We start from the raw sequence: 18,799 nt of genomic DNA, 5'->3' as shown, positions 1-18,799 counted from the left end.
GTAGTTTCATTGTAAAGTTGTTACGCATTTCTGTTATTTGATGTCTTTTAATGGTATTGCTCTTAAAACTTCATTTTCTATTTACCTGTTGCTGGTATTTCAAAATACAATTTCCCCTAGGATTTACATTTTACATTAGTGTGTGAGACGTTGTGACAACTGATGAACCGATATTGGTACAGTATTATTAACTGAAGTCCACAGCATGTATGAGGGTTCATTCTGTGTTTTACACATTCTGTGGGTCTTGACAAGTGTGAAATGATATATGTTCATTATCGTATCTTTTTTTTTTTTTTTTTTTTTTTTAAAGAAATTCACGTTCTTTTATTTATTTATTTATTTATTTATGACTGTGTTGAGTCTTCGTTTCTGTGCGAGGGCTTTCTCTAGTTGCGGCAAGTGGGGACCACTCTTCATCGCGGTGCGCAGGCCTCTCACCATCGCGGCCTCTCTTGTTGTGGAGCACAGGCTCCAGACGCGCAGGCTCAGTAATTGTGGCTCACGGGCCCAGTTGCTCCGCGGCATGTGGGATCTTCCCAGACCAGGGCTCGAACCCGTGTCCCCGGCATTGGCAGGCAGACTCTCAACCACTGCGCCACCAGGGAAGCCCTCATTATCGTATCTTATGGAGTAGTTTCACTGCCCTAAAAATTCTCTGTGCTCCACCTGTTCATCCCTCCCCCACCCCCAACCCCTGGCAACCACTGATGTTGTCACTGTCTCCATAGATGTACCTTTTCCAGATGTCGTAGATTTGGACTCACACAGTCTGTAGCCTTTTCAGATTGGCTTCTGTCACTTAATAACATGCATTTAAGGTTCCTCCACGTCTTTTCATGCCTCGTTAGCTCATTTCTTTTTAGCGCTGAGTAATATTTCTCTGTCTGTATGGACCAAAGTTTATTTATTTTCACCTACTAAAGGATATCTTGGTGGTTTCCAAGTTTCGGTAACTGTGAGTACAGCTGCTATAAATATTTGTGTAAAGTTTATGTGGACATAAGTTTTCAGCTTCCTTGGGTAAATACCAAGGAGTGGGATTGCTGAATCGTATGGTAAGAGCATGTTTAATTTTGTGAGAAGCCACCAACCTGTCTTCCATCGTGGCTGCAGCATTCTGCGTTCCCAGCGGCAGCGATGCGAGTTCCCGCTGCTCCGCATCCTCGCCAGCATGTGGCGCTGTCAGCGTTGTGGATTCCGGCCGTTCTGACAGGTGTGGAGTGGGATCTAGTTTAATTTGCGTTTCCCTGATGACAGGATGTGGAGCCTCTTTTCATATGCTGACTTGCCAGATGTTTATCTTGTTTGGTGAGGTATCTGTTCAGGTCTTCTGTCCATTTTTAATTGGGTTGTTTGTTTTCTTATTGTTGAGTTTTAAGAGTTCTGTGTTTATTTTTGATACCAGTCCTTTCCTTTAACAAATATAAATGTTTTTAAGTTTAATGAGGTCCATCTTATCAATTTTTTCTTCGATGGTTTGTGCTTTTGGTTACAATTGCAATTGACTTTATATCCAGTGGCCATGTTAAATCCACTGAATTCTAAAAGTTTGTAGACTCTTTGGATTTTCTGCAGACACCATCATGCCATCTGCACTTGGCCACTTTATGTCTGCCTTTCCAATTCTTCAGCCTTTTGTTTCTGTTTCTTGCCTCGTGACACCGGATGGGACCTTCAATACAATGTTGGATAGAAGTTGTAATAGTGGGAATTCTTTCCTTATTTCTGATCTCAGGGGTAGCCTTTCAGTGTATCACCATGAAGTATGAATCCACTATAGTATTTTTATAGAAATTCTCTTTCAGATTTAAGAATTTTCCTTTTAAAAAAAAACGAATGGTGGCCGAATTTTGTCAGTGCTTTTTTCTACCAAAATGACTGTATGTTGTTCTTTTCTCCTTTTAATATAGTTAATCCACCAGTTAATTTTCCAGTGTTAAACTAATCTTTCATTCCTGAAATAAACCCAGCTTGGGCACAGCATGCTCCAGGTAAGGACCTGGACTGCTGGATTCTGAGGAGGCCCCTCACCTCCAGCACGGTCTCTCTGGCGCACTCCGCGTGAGCGTCGGAATCCGAGCTGGTGTCTCCGTCCCTACAACAGTCTCCAGGGGTTCAGAAGTCTCCATTCTCGGCATCCAGCTGCTCCCAGCCTCGGTAGGCGTCCAGGTGGGAGCGGCTGGAGAGCCTCTGTGTGTCGCCCATTCCCAGTCGGCAGCCTCTGGCTTGACCAGGCTTTGCAAATGCTTCTGAGGGAAACACCTGCTGCCCCAGCAGGGCGCCTTTGTGTGGATCTCCTGCTCAGATGTTTTGGTCCATCCAGGCTGGTCACGTGGCTCCTAGTTGTGGCCAGTAACAGCGTAGGCCCGCCGTGGCCTTCTCCATCCTGCCCTGAGGCAGGCGCTCAGCATCATGTCTGTGGCAATTACTGTGTTACTTGTTCTTTATACACCAGGGACCTGGTCCCGTTCCAGTTAAGCATAGAAAGGAATGACAAAGCTTTGTTTTGCTTTTCTTGGTTTCAGGAGACTTTTAGTCTTTTCTTGGTGTTTTCCTACTCTTTTAATTTTTAAAAATGTAATCCTAGCTGTACTTTAGTTTCTCTGACTTAAAAAATGCAGTTGATTTTAGGATGTTTACTATCTTAGAATTAAAATTCCGAAGAGTTAATTTGCACCAGTAAGCCATAGAACATAAGAGTAACAGGATTGTAAGTACCTCACTTCCCTTATAGACAGCTTATTAGGTTTTCTGTTTTCGTCTGTAAAGTAGAACTTGACATTTGGATTCAATTTAGATTTTTTAAAAAAGCTGTTTATCATCTATTCTACGTTGTGAGGTACATTTACCATTTGTCCATCCTAAATATGGAAGCAGTCTTTTTTGCAAACTTATAAATTAAGGGGGATTTAGTTTGTGAAATTCATCTTGTGGTTGAGATAACAAAGAAAACTTTATCATGCTTATATTTTCTATAGAGGCCTTCCTATTTTTATGAAATAGATATATCCCTAAAGACTGGGATAAATAGTTTTTGTAAAAACCAGAAGCATTTTATTATTGACGGTGGTTTTAAAGGGAATCCTATGCATCATATTCTTCTATCTATAAAAATATTTATGAAAGATACAGATACTGTTTTTAATATAAATACAATACTATTTTTTAAAATAAATTTATTTATTTATTTATTTATGGCTGCGTTGGTTCTTCGTTGCTGCACGCGGGCTTTCTCTAGTTGCGGTGAGCGGGGGCTACTCTTTGTTGCAGTGTGCGGGCCTCTCATTGCAGTGGCTTCTCTTGTTGCGGAGCACGGACTCTAGGTGCGTGGGCTTCAGTAGGTGTGGCATGTGGACTCAGTAGTTGTGGCTCGCAAGCTCTAGAGCGCAGGCTCAGTAGTTGTGGCGCACGGGCCTAGCTGCTCCATGGCATGTGGGATCTTCCCGGGCCAGGGCTCGAACTCATGTCCCCTGTAATGGCGGGCGGATTCTTAACCACTGCGCCACCAGGGATGTCCCTACAATACTATTATTAAATCCAAAACTATTTAATGATTCCTTAATATCACCTAATATCCCATTGGCTTTATCTTCCTTAATTATTTCATAAGTGTTTTTATAGTTGTGTATTTAATGTCCAATGAAGTCTACATTAGATTTGGTTGATATCTTGTTGGGTCTTTTGTAACTTCATAGGTTCCTCCTCCCTGCTTCTTTTTGTCATTTATTTGTGAAACCAGGTGTTATGGGTTGAATTGTGTCCTTCCAAAATTGATGTGGTGAAGCCCTAACCCCCAGTCCTTCAGAATGTGACTGTATTTAGAGATAAGGTCTTTTAAGATATAATTTAGGTTAAATGAGGTCTTTGCGGGGGGCTCTAATCCGATATGACTGGTGTCCTTATAAGAACAGGAGACTGAGACAGACACACGGTGGGAAGACAGATGTGAAGACACAGGGAAAGGGGACAAAGGCCAAGCCTTCCAACACCTTGATCTCGGACTTCCAGCCTCCAAGACTGTGAAGAAATAAATTTCTGTTGTGTAAGCCATCTGGTCTGTGGTACTTTTTATGGCAGCCCTGGCAGACGTCCACAGACGTTTGTGCTATAGAATTTCCCATGCTCTGGATTTAGCACCTTCCCTATCCTCGTTTTTCCTGTAAGCCAGTAGTTAGAGCTGGAGGCTAGACTAGGTCCAGGTTTGATCGTTGGTGAGCAAACTTGGTGTGTCCTTCCTGTTACGTGACATCAGGAGGCGTGTGATGGCGGAGTGTCTCTCTTTGCTGTCAGCCTGATCCATCCATTATCCAGTTCCCACCAGCCTTTCACTCAGTGGATACATCATTCCAGTGGGCTCACCACACGATAAAATGATGAGAGTCTTACGCTGTCATTCCTTTTGCTCTTATTTGTTGGGATTCATCTGTAAAAAAGAACTTTGCCTCATCAACATTTGTTTACCTGGGGCTTCCCTGGTGGCACAATGGTTAAGAATCCGCCTGCCAATGCAGGGGACACGGGTTCGAGCCCTGGTCCGGGAAGATCCCACATGCCACGGAGCAACTAAGCCCGTGCGCCACAACTACTGAGCCTACACTTTAGAGACTGCGAGCCACAACTACTGAGCCCATGTGCCACAACTACTGAACCCTGCGCGCCTAGAGCCTGTGCTCCACAACAAGAGAAGCCACTGCAATGAGAAGCCCGCACACCGCAACGAAGACCCAACGCGGCCAGAACAAAAACAAAAACAGTTGTTTACCTGTTTGTTCAGGAAAAGCAGAGGAAACACTTGAATACTTCCCTTTATTTTCATTTCTCAGAATATTATGTTAGTTCTCTGTCATTCTCCAGGATGACAAACGAGGTTTTTGTTTTTTCTGTTTTGGTGTCATTATGAATGTGTGGACTAAACACTTTTATACGTTACGGGCCTTTGGAGTCATTATTCCTTTTGATGTTGAGACTGTCCCGTCTTTGGCCAGCGGGTGTCCAGTAGTCTTTGCTAACTTCCTTGTCTTCTGCTGTAAGGAGATGTTCCAGGATTGTCTTGCCCGTGTGCTGACCCAGACCTGGGATCCACCATTTCTCCAGAGGGCCCCGGTCCTCTGTGCGGAAAGCCGCATCGTGAGGCCACCGTGTGGGCGCTGAGGTTGCTCATTGCTGCACTGTTGGTCATTCTTCCTAGACCTGCTCCGTGGACAGAGAAAAAAATGTGCTGTTCCTTTTTAAAGAAAATATTCATCATGGATTCATATTGATATTTCCAAGTCTCATCAACTTCTTCATTTCACTTTTGTGGTATTTTTATCCTAACGCTGAAAACGTTAGTTCCTAATGACAGTTAACAGAATTACACTATTTTTCTCCCCTTTTTTTTTTTTAAGCAGAGATCACGCTACAGCACTAAGTGCCAGCAGAAGAGCAGGCTTGATGTGCCCAGTCCCCACCGATAGGTGGGGGGCTGTCCCCAGGCTCCTGCTGGTTTGGCAGTGCTGCAGGGCGCAGCCTGTGTCGAGGCATTTCCCGTTTCTTGTTTCTTCGAGCGTTTCCTCGGGAACCTATCGCAAGGAATAGTGGGAGCGCGAGGCGAGGGCTGCACTCATGCACGGTGTTGCCAGACATCCGGGTCGCTCTCGTGCCTGTGCGGGCCCCACCAGCAGACTGTGTTCTCAGACCTGGAGTTTTCGTCAGTTTGTCAGTAGTTCTACTTTTTATTTCTCAATTGAAAAAACACACTTTAATTTAAAAAAATAAGACCAGGGATACTTCAAATTTCACAGCATGCCAGTCCTCTGCTTAGACATGAAATACGTGAAAGGTGCGTTATGGAGAGATTCTTTGTGTTTGAAAGGAGGAACCTGAGACACAGTAATAAATGGCAGAGCTGGGGCTCAGACCCAGGCTGTGTGGCTCTGGGTGTGCTCTTAAGCCCTCTACCCTCCTTCCTTCCCAGGCGGGCGGGCATGCGGGCAGGGCCACCGAGCTGGCCAAGCCGAAGGTTAGTCTTCCTGTTGGGGGGCACAATGGAGACTGTTTAAAACTCTTTTCAGTGCCTTGGAGGGCATGTTGCATATTTTTAGTGTTCTGCAAATATTTATTGGTTGATTCATTCAGTTCTTTCATACATTTTTTTTAATTAATTTTTTTTAAATTTTATTTATTTATTTATGGCTGTGTTGGGTCTTCGTTTCTGTGCGAGGGCTTTCTCTACTTGTGGCAAGCGGGGGCCACTCTTCATCGTGGTGCGCGGGCCTCTCACTATCACGGCCTCTCTTGTTGCAGAGCACAGGCTCCAGACGCGCAGGCTCAGTAGTTGTGGCTCACGGGCCTAGTCGCTCCGCGGCATGTGGGATCTTCCCAGACCAGGGCTCGAACCCGTGTCCCCTGCATTGGCAGGCAGATTCTCAACAACTGCGCCACCAGGGAAGCCCCTTAAATTAATTTTTATTGGAGTATAGTTGATTTACAATGTTGGTTCTGCTGTACAGCAAGGTGAATCAGCTATATGTATACATTTATCCCCTCTTTCTTAGATTTCCTTCCCATTTAGGTCACCAAAGAGCATTGAATAGAGTTCCCTGTGCTATAGAGTAGGTTCTCATTAGTTATCTACTTTATTCCATGAATATTTGTCACGCACCTACAAGACACCAGGTACAGTGTTAGGAGCTGGGGATATGGTGGTGAGTGGGCTGGACAGGGCGCCTGCCTCCAGGGCTGGTTTCTCTTTCTAGACACTCAAAAGAATGTTCTCTATGATTTATTATTTTCACAAGGAAATTGATAACTATTTTAATCTTCCTATATAAAGGCATTAACACATGACAGTTTTTTAAATGAAGTTCCTTCATTTTATTTATTTCCTTGACACTATTACCATTTGTTCTTTAGAGAAAAACTCCATATTATTTGTCTCTTGTTGTCCCTGTGTATAAGCCTCTTGGTGTTCTGACAGGGAGTGTTTATTTGCTGTTTCATAGTTAATATAGTATCCATTATAGTTTTTTTTTAAATTAATTAATTATTTATTTTTGGCTGTTTTGGGTCTTCATTGCTGCGCGGGCTTTCTCTAGTTGCAGTGAGCGGGGGCTACTCTTCGTTGCGGTGTGCGGGCTTCTCATTGCGGTGGCTTCAGTAGTTGTGCACAGGCTCTAGGCGCACGGGCTTCAGTAGTTGTGGCATGCGGGCTCAGTAGTCGTGGCTCGTGGCCCCTAGAGCTCAGGCTTAGTAGTTGTGGCGCGTGGGCTTAGTTGCTCCGTGGCATGTGGGATCTTCCCAGACCAGGGCTCAAACCTGTGTCCCCTTCATTGGCAGGTGGATTCTTAACCCCTGCGTCACCAGGGAAGTCCTCCATTATAGTTTTATTTATGTGTCTGGTAGTTATATGGAAATAAAATAACAAACGTAATGCTCCTATCTTATCCTGTGGTTGTCTATGGATAAAGGGCTTCCTGATCAATAGCCAGGCATAAATCTATTTTCCTGCGGGTAGTGGAACTGAACGCATGACAGGATTTTACTAAATGTGGAAAAGTTAAATGTAATTTTATTTTTTGTATTTTTTATTTTTATTTATTTATTTATGATTGAACCCGTGCCCTTGGCAGTGAAAGCGTGGAGTCCTAACCACTGGACTGCCAGGGAATTCCCTAAATGTAATTTTATATCTAAATGTTTCCAAGTATGAATTGCTATAATTTCCATCAATATTTTTTAGATTTTTTTTTCCATTCTTTATTGGTAAAGTGTCAGCTCGCCCCCTGTGATTTGTCTCATGTATTTGGCCACATGCAGGACACATCCGGATTTCAGATCTTGGTTTAGCCGTGGAGATCCCGGAAGGGGAGACCATCCAAGGAAGAGTTGGAACGCTCGGCTACATGGGTACGTAACCGACCATCCCAGGGTGCTCAGGCCCCCGCCCTCAGGACACAGAGAACTGAACATGGGAAGGGACCTGGGGTCAGCCCTGGCCCGCTGCTGGGGAGCGTACCTGGCCGCCCAGCCTGCCCTCCTCTCTGCTGATGGGCCAGAGCAGGGACAGGACAGCGGGCCTCCTCACTGCTCACTGGCCCTGCACACCCCTCCCAAGGTTGTCGAAGTTATTCGCACAGCTCCAGAGCAGTGACCCAGCCTGACGCAGGGGAGCCTCTGACATAAGGGACCCTGAGGGCCTCTGCTGAGTCCCGCACTTACCCTCCCCCCATTCCACTGTGGCTGCTGTCACCTGCTGCTGGGGTCTTACTCTGACGGAATAGGGGCGCCTGGGGACCTGGCTCTGCCTGTTTGGAGGCGGGGTTTCCCCATGGTAGTTACTCCACGAGTAGTAGGAATGGTTTGTAATAACAGCTTTACTGAGATGCAGTTCATATGCCATAAAATCCACCAACCCTAAGTGTGTAGTTGAGTGGATTTCGGTATGTTCACAGAGATGAGCAACTATCACCACTGTCTGATTTCAGAACTTTTTCATCACCTCAAAGAAGAAGGCCCGCACCTGTCAGCAATCACTCCCCACTCCTCACCTCCCACCCCCAGCCCTGCAGCCGCTAATCTACTTCCTGTCTCCGTGGACGTGTCTGTTCTGTTTCGTATAGGCGGACTCACGCACTCTTTGGCCTTTTGTGTCTGCCTTCTTTGGCTTAACATGTTTGCGAGGGTCATCCCTGTGGTAACAAACATTAAATTTATAATGTGTTGTTTGGAATTAAGTATGAGGACATTTAATTTAATTTAAATTTCCTGTGTTTGTTATGTAGCTCCCGAAGTTCTCAATCGTGAAAGGTATACATTTAGTCCTGATTGGTGGGGACTTGGCTGTCTGATATACGAAATGATTCAGGGACATTCTCCGTTCAGAAAATTCAAGGAGAAGGTTAACAGGGAGGAGGCGGAGCGGAGAGTGAAGGAGGAGAGGGAGCGGTACTCCGAGAAGTTCTCCGAGGACGCCAAGTCCATCTGCAGCCTGGTGGGTCCGGCTCGGGGAGGGCGGGAGCGGGGCTAGGCTTCTGACCGCCCGCGTTCATACTGGCGACTGGGGAAACCCAGCTCTCCCTCCGTAGGGCTCAGGAGGGGCCACCTGATGCTCCGCGGTGCCAGGGACAGGGCCTTCCTCGCGGGGGTTTCTGATCACGCAGAGCAGAGTTCGTTGTTTGCTTTCCCCAAAGGTGCTGCTGAGAGGGAAGGGTGGTGTCGGTCGGGCCATTGTTTAGGGCACAGCTGGCCAACTTCACAGGACGCTAAACATGGAACAGAATCTTCGGGGTGCTTTGCAGCGGTGAGGTTTTTCTCTCTGCCCACGTTCCTCAGAACTCCCTTTAACTGGTCGCCAGGGACTGTGGTCCTATAGACACCCTGACCCGATGGCCTGCCACGTGCCTGGCACTGTCAGTCCCAGGCCGTCCTGGCAGTAAGGGGATGAGAGAGGCTCTCCTTGTCACTTCACTTCTCGTAAGCCAACACTTAGGATTTTCTGAGCACATTTTAAAATTCATTTGCATCCAGCGAGAATTTATTGAGCAGCCCCCATGGGACCTTCCGCGGCAGTGAGTAAAACAGGCAGTAATCCCACCCCTTCTGCCTCCAAGCCCGGTGCTCTCACCGACTCAGGGGAGGTGGCCTGTGAGACGAGGATCTTCGGCCGGGAGGTGGGAGGGGCTGGCCGCCGGGTGGGGTGGGGAGGAGGGGCCGCACAGGGGCAGGAGGCCGGGGGCTGATGCGCTGGGACTCCCGGGAAGAGACCCACGGGACAGAAGGAGGGGGGCCGGCCCGGGCTTTGTGGGGATTCAGGTGGGAGTCTGAGCCCTGGGTGGTGGCAGAGCGAGGAAGAAGCCGTCGGACTCCGGGTGGACGGGAAGGCCGCGCCCGCAGGATTTGTGAGCCGTGCACGGAGCGAGGAGGGGCTGCAGCAGAGCCCCGGCGCGGAGGCGGGGACTCGGTGCGGGGCGGGCAGCTTGTCCTTCCTCCTGTGGGGCGCGGGGGTGGGAGGGAGCCGCTGGAGGTGTGCGGAGAAGGGAGGGTGCTTCCGTCGCGCCAAGGGCCGGGTGGGCGTACAGGGAGGTCGGTGGCTGGTTGGGTGCCGTGCTCCTGCCGCCCGCGCCCGGCAGGCAGGACGCGCGAAGCTCGCAGCAGGCGGGGAGTCGGGCTCGCTTAAGCGGGTCTGAAGAAGCCGGAGAGAGGCCGCGGGGCTGGGTGGGTGCCGAGGGGCGGTTGGAGGAGCCACTGTGGGTGTGAGCGGGTCACAGAGGAGAGTGCGGACACGGGGCAGGTGGAGGCGGGCTCCTTGCCGGAGTTAGACACAGGGGGGCGCGCTCCGCGGGGGAGGGCTGACGGGGGGGGTGGTGGCAGGGTGGGGGACGCAGGACCAGGCCACTGGACGGCGGCCACAGAGGGCGGGGCGTGGTCCCCCAGTGGGTGCTGGGGTCAGCCGGTGCGTCGGTAACTTGCGGGAGTGGACACTGGCTGGGGACGAATTACCTCGGGGTCCCTCTCCTTTTGTGTCCACGTGTGAAGGGACGTGTGCTGGTGGCGTTTCTCAGGCTGCGCACCGTGCTTGGAGCTGACGGCGTTCGGTCAGCTCCTCCGTGACCGCCTCCTGGCCACCCTGCTGTTGCTGTTCAGTTGGTAGATGCTGACCCGGTGTCTGCTCACATGCGACAGTCCGATGGGGCTGCAGGAGCATACAGATTAAGTGAGAAGTGGGGCCGGCCCCCCCGGGAGCGCACAGTTGAATGGCAGGCCTAAAATAACACGAAAGCAGCTAGAGTCAAAAGCAGAGCTTGACGTGTGCGTAAACAAGATAGAAGCGAAGGCTTCCGGGTTTTCAGGATGAAAGGGTGCTGTTCGTGGGAAAGATGGTGGTGTCTGCGTGAAGCCCAGCCTTGTGACTCAGGGCCCGGGGTCAAGGCCCAGCATCCCACCACCACGTGCTCACCTCTCCGGGTCTCGGGTTTCTCATCTAGAAGATGCGGACGGTGGATAATTTCTACCTTATAGAATTGCCAGCGGGATAAAATGAAAGAGTGCGCGTGAAGTGTTTAGTCCCACGTGAATCCTCGGTAACTGCTGAGTGGAGCAACAGCTAGTTCTTAGAGAGCCTGTGAAATTCCGACAGGGCCTGGAGGAGAGGCCATCTCAGGGGCAAGGTTGATGTGAACAGGGCACAGGGGGGGAGCGTGGGCACCTGCGGGGTCCGGGATGTGGCCCGGCACTGAGGGCACGCGAAGGGGACTGCCCGCCTCTGCAGGTCTCTGGCCTCCTTTGCCTGTCCCTGCCGGGCCCGTGCCGTGACACCTGGCGTCGGGTACCGCTGGGTCATTTTCAGAGCTCTCTGTTTTCTCATTTCGTCCCCACAGTGGCTTTCTAGGATATTCTCAGAGCCGCACGGTGGAAAAATTAAAAGTTGATTTCCACGGTGTCCCGTAGTCAGTGGCAGCAGGCAGCACGGACACAAGGTGCCTTCTGCTGCCGGGCGCTGCCCGGTCAGGCCCCTGGACCGTGTGAGTTGGCAGCAGGCTTGACAGAGGCATGGAGTCCCTGCGGTGCCATCATTGCATCTGGCCTGACACAGTGTTCGGGTCTGGGCTTAATTAAGAAAGCCTGTCTTACTGAGCCCCGCCCTGGCTCCGTGCTGGAGTTCCCACGGCAGCTGCCTGCAGAAGCTTGAGTCCCACAGGAAAGCCTGGCACCGAGCAACTACACAGGTGTATTCCCATCGGTGGTGTCTGGTAGGAGTCAGCCTGGCTGAGAGACGGCCTCGGTGTGTGTGCGGCACGGCTGAGGGGGCGGGGCCCGGCCCAGGGGCTGCAGGTGTGTGCAGGGGCGTCGCACACAAGCTGGGAGCCGAACGTGGGTGCTGGCTGGGAGTCGAGGCCACGGGTCAGCCAGCGTTCCTGTGAGGCACCAGGTGGTGTCACTGGGGCTTTGCAGGTCTCTCTCGCATTGTTCAGCTCACCGTTGCAGTGCAAACAGCCACAGACCCCTGAGCTAAGGGCCAGCTCTGCTCCCACAAAGCCCTATTTACAGAAGCAGGCATCGGTGCGATACAGCCCTGGACTGCAGCTTCCCAGCCCCCGGCTGCAGCTTCCCAGCCCCCGGCCTAGGCTAGGTTTTGGAGGCCTAGACCTTTCCTGTGTCGCTTTGAGCAGAGGCAGACCTCTTTGCTAATTGTGGAAGAAGGCCTATCTGAACTTTTGGCAATAATGGGCATACCTCATTTTTATTGTGCTTCACAAATAGTGTGTTTTTGACAGATTGAAGGTTTGTGACAGCCCTGTGTTGAGCAAGTCTGTTGCCACTGTTTTCCTAGCAGCGTTATTCTTTAATTACGTACAATTTTTTTAGACATAATGCTATTGCGTACTTAACAGACTACAGTAGAATGTAAATGTAACTTTTATATGCACTGGGAAACCAAAAAATTCGTGTGACTTGCTTTATTGCAATAATCACTTAACTGTGGTGGTCTAGACTTGAACCCACGGTATCTCCAAGGTCTGCCTGTTTAAATGTATAAGTAAGGAGTACTTTTGAAAGAGACACTTTCTATTAATTTTAAGAATATACAACTTTTAGAACTAGGTTTGCTAAATTTTTGCCTCATCTGAGGTCCTTAGTGATCTGTTTAATAATAGATTAAAATAGTTTCTAATCATCAACATAACTTGGCATGAAAGTGGTGTCTGCGAAGTTCCCAAGAGCTTCTATTTCTTGAAAAAAATTCCCCTAATTTTCACATGGGTAAACTTTTCTTAAGGATTTACTTAGCCAACTCTTTATTTATTGATAGCTCAAAGGCAAAACTTCAGTTTCAGCTCCTTTTTGAAGCGTTACATATCCTAAATCAGTAAAATCTGAAGTAACGAGGTTTGGTTGTTACTTTGGAATTTGAGTGACTTTGTTTAGGTGGAGGTGTTCTTTGCCACCCCGAATTCTTTGGCCATTATTATGGAGCTTTTCTGGGTTTTCTTTTTTAGCCTTGGAGCTTCAATTGACTCCATTTTTCCCCTTCCACAGTTACTCACCAAGGATCCCAAGCAACGCCTGGGCTGCAGGGGCGAAGGAGTGGCTGAAGTCAAGGGCCACCCTGTGTTCAGGGACATTAACTTCAAGAGGCTGGAGGCCCACATGTTAGATCCCCCTTTCCGTCCTGATGTAAGTGTGTTGCCAAAGAGCAGCGGGGTGTTGGGGTGTCTGAGAAAGCGGATGTTTTCCAGGTAGATTCAGGACCACCCGTCCTGCTCCCAGTGCCCCCTGGCCCGTCCTCACAGGCCCTCCCGGCCCGCTGCCGCCCTGGCTGGTGGAGCCCACCCAGGTCACTGCCCTGCTCAGAAACCTCAGCAGCACCCGACACCCTCCCCGGGGCGCCCCGCCAGGGCCCCCACGTTTCTGCGGCCCCGTCCTCCATCCGGAATGCGCTTCCCCACTCCGGGTCTCGCAAGGTCCTGGCTGCACACTGAGGGCCCTGGGGTGGCCGCTCGAGCCTCCTGGTGAGCGTGTGGCGGGGCCCACACGAGGCCACGTCCCCAGTGCCCAGCAGGCCCCGTGCACGTCGGAGCTGGGCCAGAGCAGGCCCCTCTTTGGCCTTGAGCTGCTGCAGGCCTGTGATGGAAACGTGGAGATTCGATCATTCCGCAGGATATGATGGGCCTGAGACGTGCGGTTAAAATAGTTTTAGTCGTACAAGTCAGGATTCGTTGTGTTTACGTGGAATGTGTCGTGACAGCAGCTTCTCCCTTTGCGCTCGTTCTCGCAGCGCCCTCCCACCTGCTGGCCGAGGCTCCAGGTACTAGAGTCACGGGGAGGACCAGCTCCAAGACAAGGAAAACCCAGCCGGGGCTCCTCGGAGACTTCTTTCCACCAGGCCCTGGGTGCCGCGGGCTGCAGCCTTCCCTGAGGAGGGCGCCGGCTGGGGAGTGAGGGCCAGAGGCGCTGGGGCTGTTCCGGGGGTTCTCCTGCCTTTAACCAGAGGGCCCGGGGGCCCGCTGTCAGCAGCGTCTGAGGGCGTCAGGCAGCCTGGCAGGGGCGCAGGATGGGGTTCCGGCCTGGGCTCGGGCCTCCCCATCGTCCCCTGCACCGGCTCCTGAGCGCCGGCCCGCCCGGCGGCTCCCACCTCCCCGCTGCTCTCAGAAGTTCTGACCAGGGGCCCGGGATCGGGATCGGCACGCTCCTTGTCGTGCACACGCTCGGGCGCTCAGCGCATGCGTCCCCGCGCCCCGGGTTCCCGGCTCCAGAGGCGGCGGCCCGGGCTCCACACGCCCCGCCTGCTGGCCTGACTCTGCGCCCGAGGACGCCAGTGCCCGGTGGGGTGGGGACCTGGGGTCCTGCCCAGCGCAGACGGGGGCCAAGCAGGCGGACGGGCACGTGTGCGAGGGAGGCCGAGGGCTGGAGGCTTCCTCCGCCGTGTCCCAGCAGGGGCACCCCGTCCGCCCTTCTCCATCTGCAGCCTCTGCTGTGGCCCGTTTCCGTGCAGGAAAGAGAAGGCGGGGCCTCGGGAGGCTTGTGGGCGAGAGAGTGGGGAGCTGGAGCAGACGGGCCGCGGGGCCTGTGGCTCTGGGGGTTCCTAGAGCGAGGATTAGGCGTGCTTCACGCCGGGAGGGATGGCGAGGAAAGGAGGGTGCAGGTGTGCGTGCGGCGGCTTCCCAGGCGTCCTGAGCGCCGCTGAGGGAAACAGACGCAGCGGCTGCCGTCTCAGCGGCGCCTCTCTGTTCTCGGTGACAGCCGCAGGCGGTTTACTGCAGGGACGTCCTGGACATCGAGCAGTTCTCCAGGGTGAAGGGCATCCACCTGGACAGCACCGACTACACCTTCTACGGCCAGTTCGTCACGGGCTGTGTCTCCATCCCCTGGCAGAACGAGGTACTGCCCGTTGCAGCACGGCCCGCCTAACTAGTTACAACGACCAAGAAGAACCTTATGTGTGTAGAATGAACAGTTTCCTCTTTAAAATATCTTTTTAGCTATTTTACATACACGTCCATTTGCGTGTGCGCACGTGTGCATGTTCGGAGGTAAAATTATATGTGGCAGCTGCCCCTGGTCCCTTCACGGGGGGTGGACAGAGGTGGCCCTCTTGGGTCTGCTGGGCTTTTGCCGCCCTGAGTCCTGCTCCCTGAGCGGGGCTGGCTGGACGGGAGTTCACTGCTTTGGGGGCCACGTTGGCGGCCACGTGACCTCCCCCAAGAGGAGGTCAGGGAGCAGGGGAAGTAGGAGCCGAGGACAGGGGCCGGAGTGGCTGCCGAGCGCTGGGCTGGGGGCCGGGTGGGCGATGCCGACCGGCTGTGTGGGGTCTCCACCACTTGTCTGTCCTGCCCTTCTGTGGATGCAGATGATCGAGTCTGAATGCTTCAAGGACATCAACGAAAGGGGAAATGTGGCCTTAGATCCAGAAGAGAAGACATATCAACCAGCTCCCAAACAGAAGAGGGGCTTCTTCCACAGACTCTTCACTCGAGGGGTAAGGGTGAAACACGTTGTTATTATTACTATCACATTATAATGTGATGTGTTAAAAGGAATATTTCACCAAGGTATAACTTCCTTTGTTCAGCTTTCTTTTTTCAGTGCCTGTTATATAAGATAACTTACATAGTTTGAAAGCCAGCCATAAGGTGCAGTTGGAGCCCAGCGAGAAGAATCCTCACAATGATGTTTGCTACTGGTATGAAAACTGTTCTGATGCAAAAAGAAGGAATGGCTTACGACACTCGAAAGGAGATCCGTCTTGTCGATGACAAAGCATTTCACACTAGGCTCAGAAATCAGCATCTTGTACAACAACCATAAAACAGTGCACATCATTTCAATTTCTGCCTTACGTGTTCTGATTCTTTTTTTTTTTTTTTTTCGCTGCATTGGGTCTTAGCTGCGGCATGCGGGATCTTTCGTTGGGGCACACAGGCTTCTCTCTAGTTGTGGCTCAGTAGTTGCGGCACGCAGGCTTAGTTGCCCCGTGGTATATGGGATCTAGTTCCCTGAGCAGGGATCACACCTGCGTCCCCTGAATTGGAAGGTGTAGTCTTAACCCCTGGGCCACCAGGGAAGTCCCCGTGTTCTCATCCTTAGAGCTGTCACATCATTCACTGCGATCACAGGGAAAGCTGAGTTTCTTTTGAACATGGAAGAGTGGTTTGGAGAGACTTTCTGTGGTAGCATTAAATTTAGGAATTTTTTCCAAGTCTCCTTGGACCAGTGGATTATCCTGCCGTGAACCCCATCTGTTCCCGAGGGATTTATGCCGAGGTTGACCACTAACATCCATGGTTTTTCAGTATAGACCCAGAGGGTGTGACCACGTTTCCTCTGCGAACTGGGGGCTGGGCGGGAGTTAACCCCGTCCTTCTCTGGGACCGGGTGTCTCTCGGTGCGAGTCCTCTCCGGTCCACACCGTGGGGGCCTTCAGGGAACCTCCGGCCAGTTGAATCCATACAGTCGTTCCGGAAGGAGCCGCGCACCCCGCGCCGCTCAGCTGGGTGCTGAGTGCGGGGCGGGGTACGCAGCGTGAGTGCAGGGCGCATGGGCGACGCTGTCTCTGCGTGAACCAAGCCTCCCACAGGACGTGCAGCACACGGGAGGGAATTTAAGGGTTTCCTTGCCTTGAAGTCAGCAACCCCCGCCACGTTTTCACGTCCACTTAAGGCAGGTCAGCGACTTGCATCAGAAAGGCGCCTGACAGGCCTTCTGCCGTCGTGCGGGGCTGCATCAACGCCAGCCCCAGCGAGAAGGAGCTGCCCTCCAGCCGGTGAGCGCTCGCTGCGCAGCCGGCCGGCGCCACGGAGCTGTGCCCTGGGCTGCATCCTGCCCGTGAACTGCAGTAACCACGCGGGACACACCCTGAAACGTGCCCGATGAGTCTGGCCATTTTTCTGCTTCCATAGCTGGATTGTCTTTTCACTAAAGCTGGATGGGGGAAAGGCCCCTTGAGGACTTGTGCCGCCCAGAAAGCCCCAGCTGCGGACGCCTTGTGGCGGGGACTCGGCGTGTCCCCGCGGGGAGGAGGGGAGAGGCCGGGGTGCCGGCCCTGCAGCGTCGGCGCCGGAGGTCCTGCTCCTCGCCCGCGGCTCCTCCCGTGCTCCTCCCGTGGCTGGGCGCTGGTTAGAAGACCTTGGCCCCTTTCCCTTCGTGTTCGCCGCTCCCGTGCCTCTCACCGAGATTCCCCCCACCCGCCCTCGGGCGTCTCCGTGGCGCCCCTGTCCCTCCTCTGAAGGAGGGTGTTGCCAGGACCCTGAGGTCGGGGCTTGGCTGTCGGGGGCCGCTCTCCCTACCCCTGCAGTGTTGGACGGGTTTCTGTGGCCGCGGCCTGTGAGTCTCTGGGGCTGGGATCCCGGAGCCAGACGTGCTGGAGGGGCCCTGGAGTCGGGGCGAAGGGGCGCCCGCTGTGCACCAGGCCTCGGCAGGGCCTTCTGGGGCCAGAGCGGCCTTTGGCAAGGTGCGAGCTGGTGGAGGGAAGAGCCGGGAAGCCTCCTGTGTCCTGCGACCCTGCCGGCTGCCCTGCCTCCGCGGCGGGCCGAGGTCGAGGTCACTGTCCCTTGGCTTGCCCGGGAGCCCTTGCCACCTGCCGTGTGGGGTCCAGGGTTCGGGCCTCGGAGACTGTAACCGAACAGCAGGGACTTGGTCCGAATGCCGTGACACCCGGGAAGCCACCGCCGGGGACTGGCCCCGCGTCGCTCTCCCCAAGGGTCATCCGCCCCACCCAGCGCGTCCCGAGGTGCGGTTTGCATCTGCGCTGATGGAGCTGTATGCCTCATGCTGGCTGCAGTGGGGAGCCCAGTAGCGTGGAGGCCTGTGTCTAGAGCAGAGTCCCTCCCAGGCCACGTACCACAGACCAGGTGAGGGGAAGGGGGAGCTATCTGGGGTCTGGGGCCTTGATTTTGACGGGAGGGAAGTGGCTCGGCCTCTCCCGGTTGCGGCCCCTCTCCCCCGCCTCATCCTGCCTCTAGAGGGAAGGTGGCAGGAGTTCCCACCTCCTGGGGGCTGGGAGGGGGACGTGCAGCAGGGTTTGGTCCACGCTACCTGCTCATAAAGAGGTTACTAATCGCGGGAAAGGAATATGTGCACATCGTAAAGAACACAGGAGAGTGTAAGGAAAATAGGAATCACCTTTATTCCCACGTCCTGTTTACATTCTGACTCCTTCCAGACCTCCTTCCTCCCCTCCTGGGGCCCTCCTGCCTCCCGCTGTGGATCATCTGGGGGACGGGAGGGCCTGGCCCGTCACAGGTGGGGAGGCTGGGTGCAGCCCACCTGCTTGCGGAGTGAGGAGGAAGGGGGGCGGCGCAGGGACGGCCAGAGCCTGGGGGGTCGTCCGCAGCCGGGGGCACAGCTACGGGAACCAGTAAAGTCCTTCTTTTTCTTTTCCTTTCTTTTCTTCTCTTTTCTTTTTTTGCTTAAGCTAGTCTGAGTTGCACGTCTCCATGCCCAAGTGAGAGCCCTGACAGAGACAACAAATCTAGGTAAGAATTTTTACACAGTATCTGGTAACTTAATAGATTGAACATTTTTTTTTCTGATTATAAGCAAATATATATTTATTAAAGAGAATTTTGAAATTAAGATGAGTACACAAGGAAAATTTGTCTTTAATATCAGCCACTGTCCAGGGATAATCCCTATCAGCATTTTATTCTGTAATTTATATAATTGATAGTTATTTGTTTCTTGCCATGTCGTTTAAATATATCTGACTGCTTCACCTTTTTTTTTTTTTTAATTGATTGATTGATTGATTGCTATGTTGGGTCTTGTTTCTGTGCTAGGGCTTTCTCTAGTTGCGGCAAGCGGGGGCCCCTCTTCATCG

The 18,799-nt window shown here is 52.3% G+C and overlaps 1 protein-coding gene across 7 annotated transcripts in view; it reads left to right on the top strand.

Annotated features, from left to right (window-relative positions):
- The window catches only part of GRK4 (G protein-coupled receptor kinase 4), an 86,162-nt gene extending 67,702 nt beyond the window's left edge, over positions 1-18,460 (top strand). For 3 of the 7 annotated variants that reach the window (XM_036852135.1, XM_036852131.1, XM_036852137.1), the window contains 6 exons: positions 7,801-7,890; positions 8,766-8,974; positions 13,021-13,158; positions 14,725-14,862; positions 15,332-15,460; positions 15,554-15,813. In XM_036852135.1, the coding sequence (XP_036708030.1) occupies positions 7,801-7,890; positions 8,766-8,974; positions 13,021-13,158; positions 14,725-14,862; positions 15,332-15,460; positions 15,554-15,586 (737 nt within the window). In that variant the 3' untranslated portion in view covers positions 15,587-15,813. Of the gene's footprint in view, positions 1-7,800; positions 7,891-8,765; positions 8,975-13,020; positions 13,159-14,724; positions 14,863-15,331; positions 15,461-15,553; positions 15,814-18,394 lie in introns of those variants that run through there. The other 4 variants (XM_036852134.1, XM_036852132.1, XM_036852133.1 and 1 more) reach the window with 4 other exon arrangements.
- Positions 18,461-18,799: the final 339 nt, after the last annotated feature.

Source organism: Balaenoptera musculus, chromosome 5, assembly GCF_009873245.2.
Source record: "Balaenoptera musculus isolate JJ_BM4_2016_0621 chromosome 5, mBalMus1.pri.v3, whole genome shotgun sequence".
NCBI classification, from domain to species: domain Eukaryota; kingdom Metazoa; phylum Chordata; class Mammalia; order Artiodactyla; family Balaenopteridae; genus Balaenoptera; species Balaenoptera musculus.
This window is presented reverse-complemented; position numbering and strand designations above follow the sequence as displayed.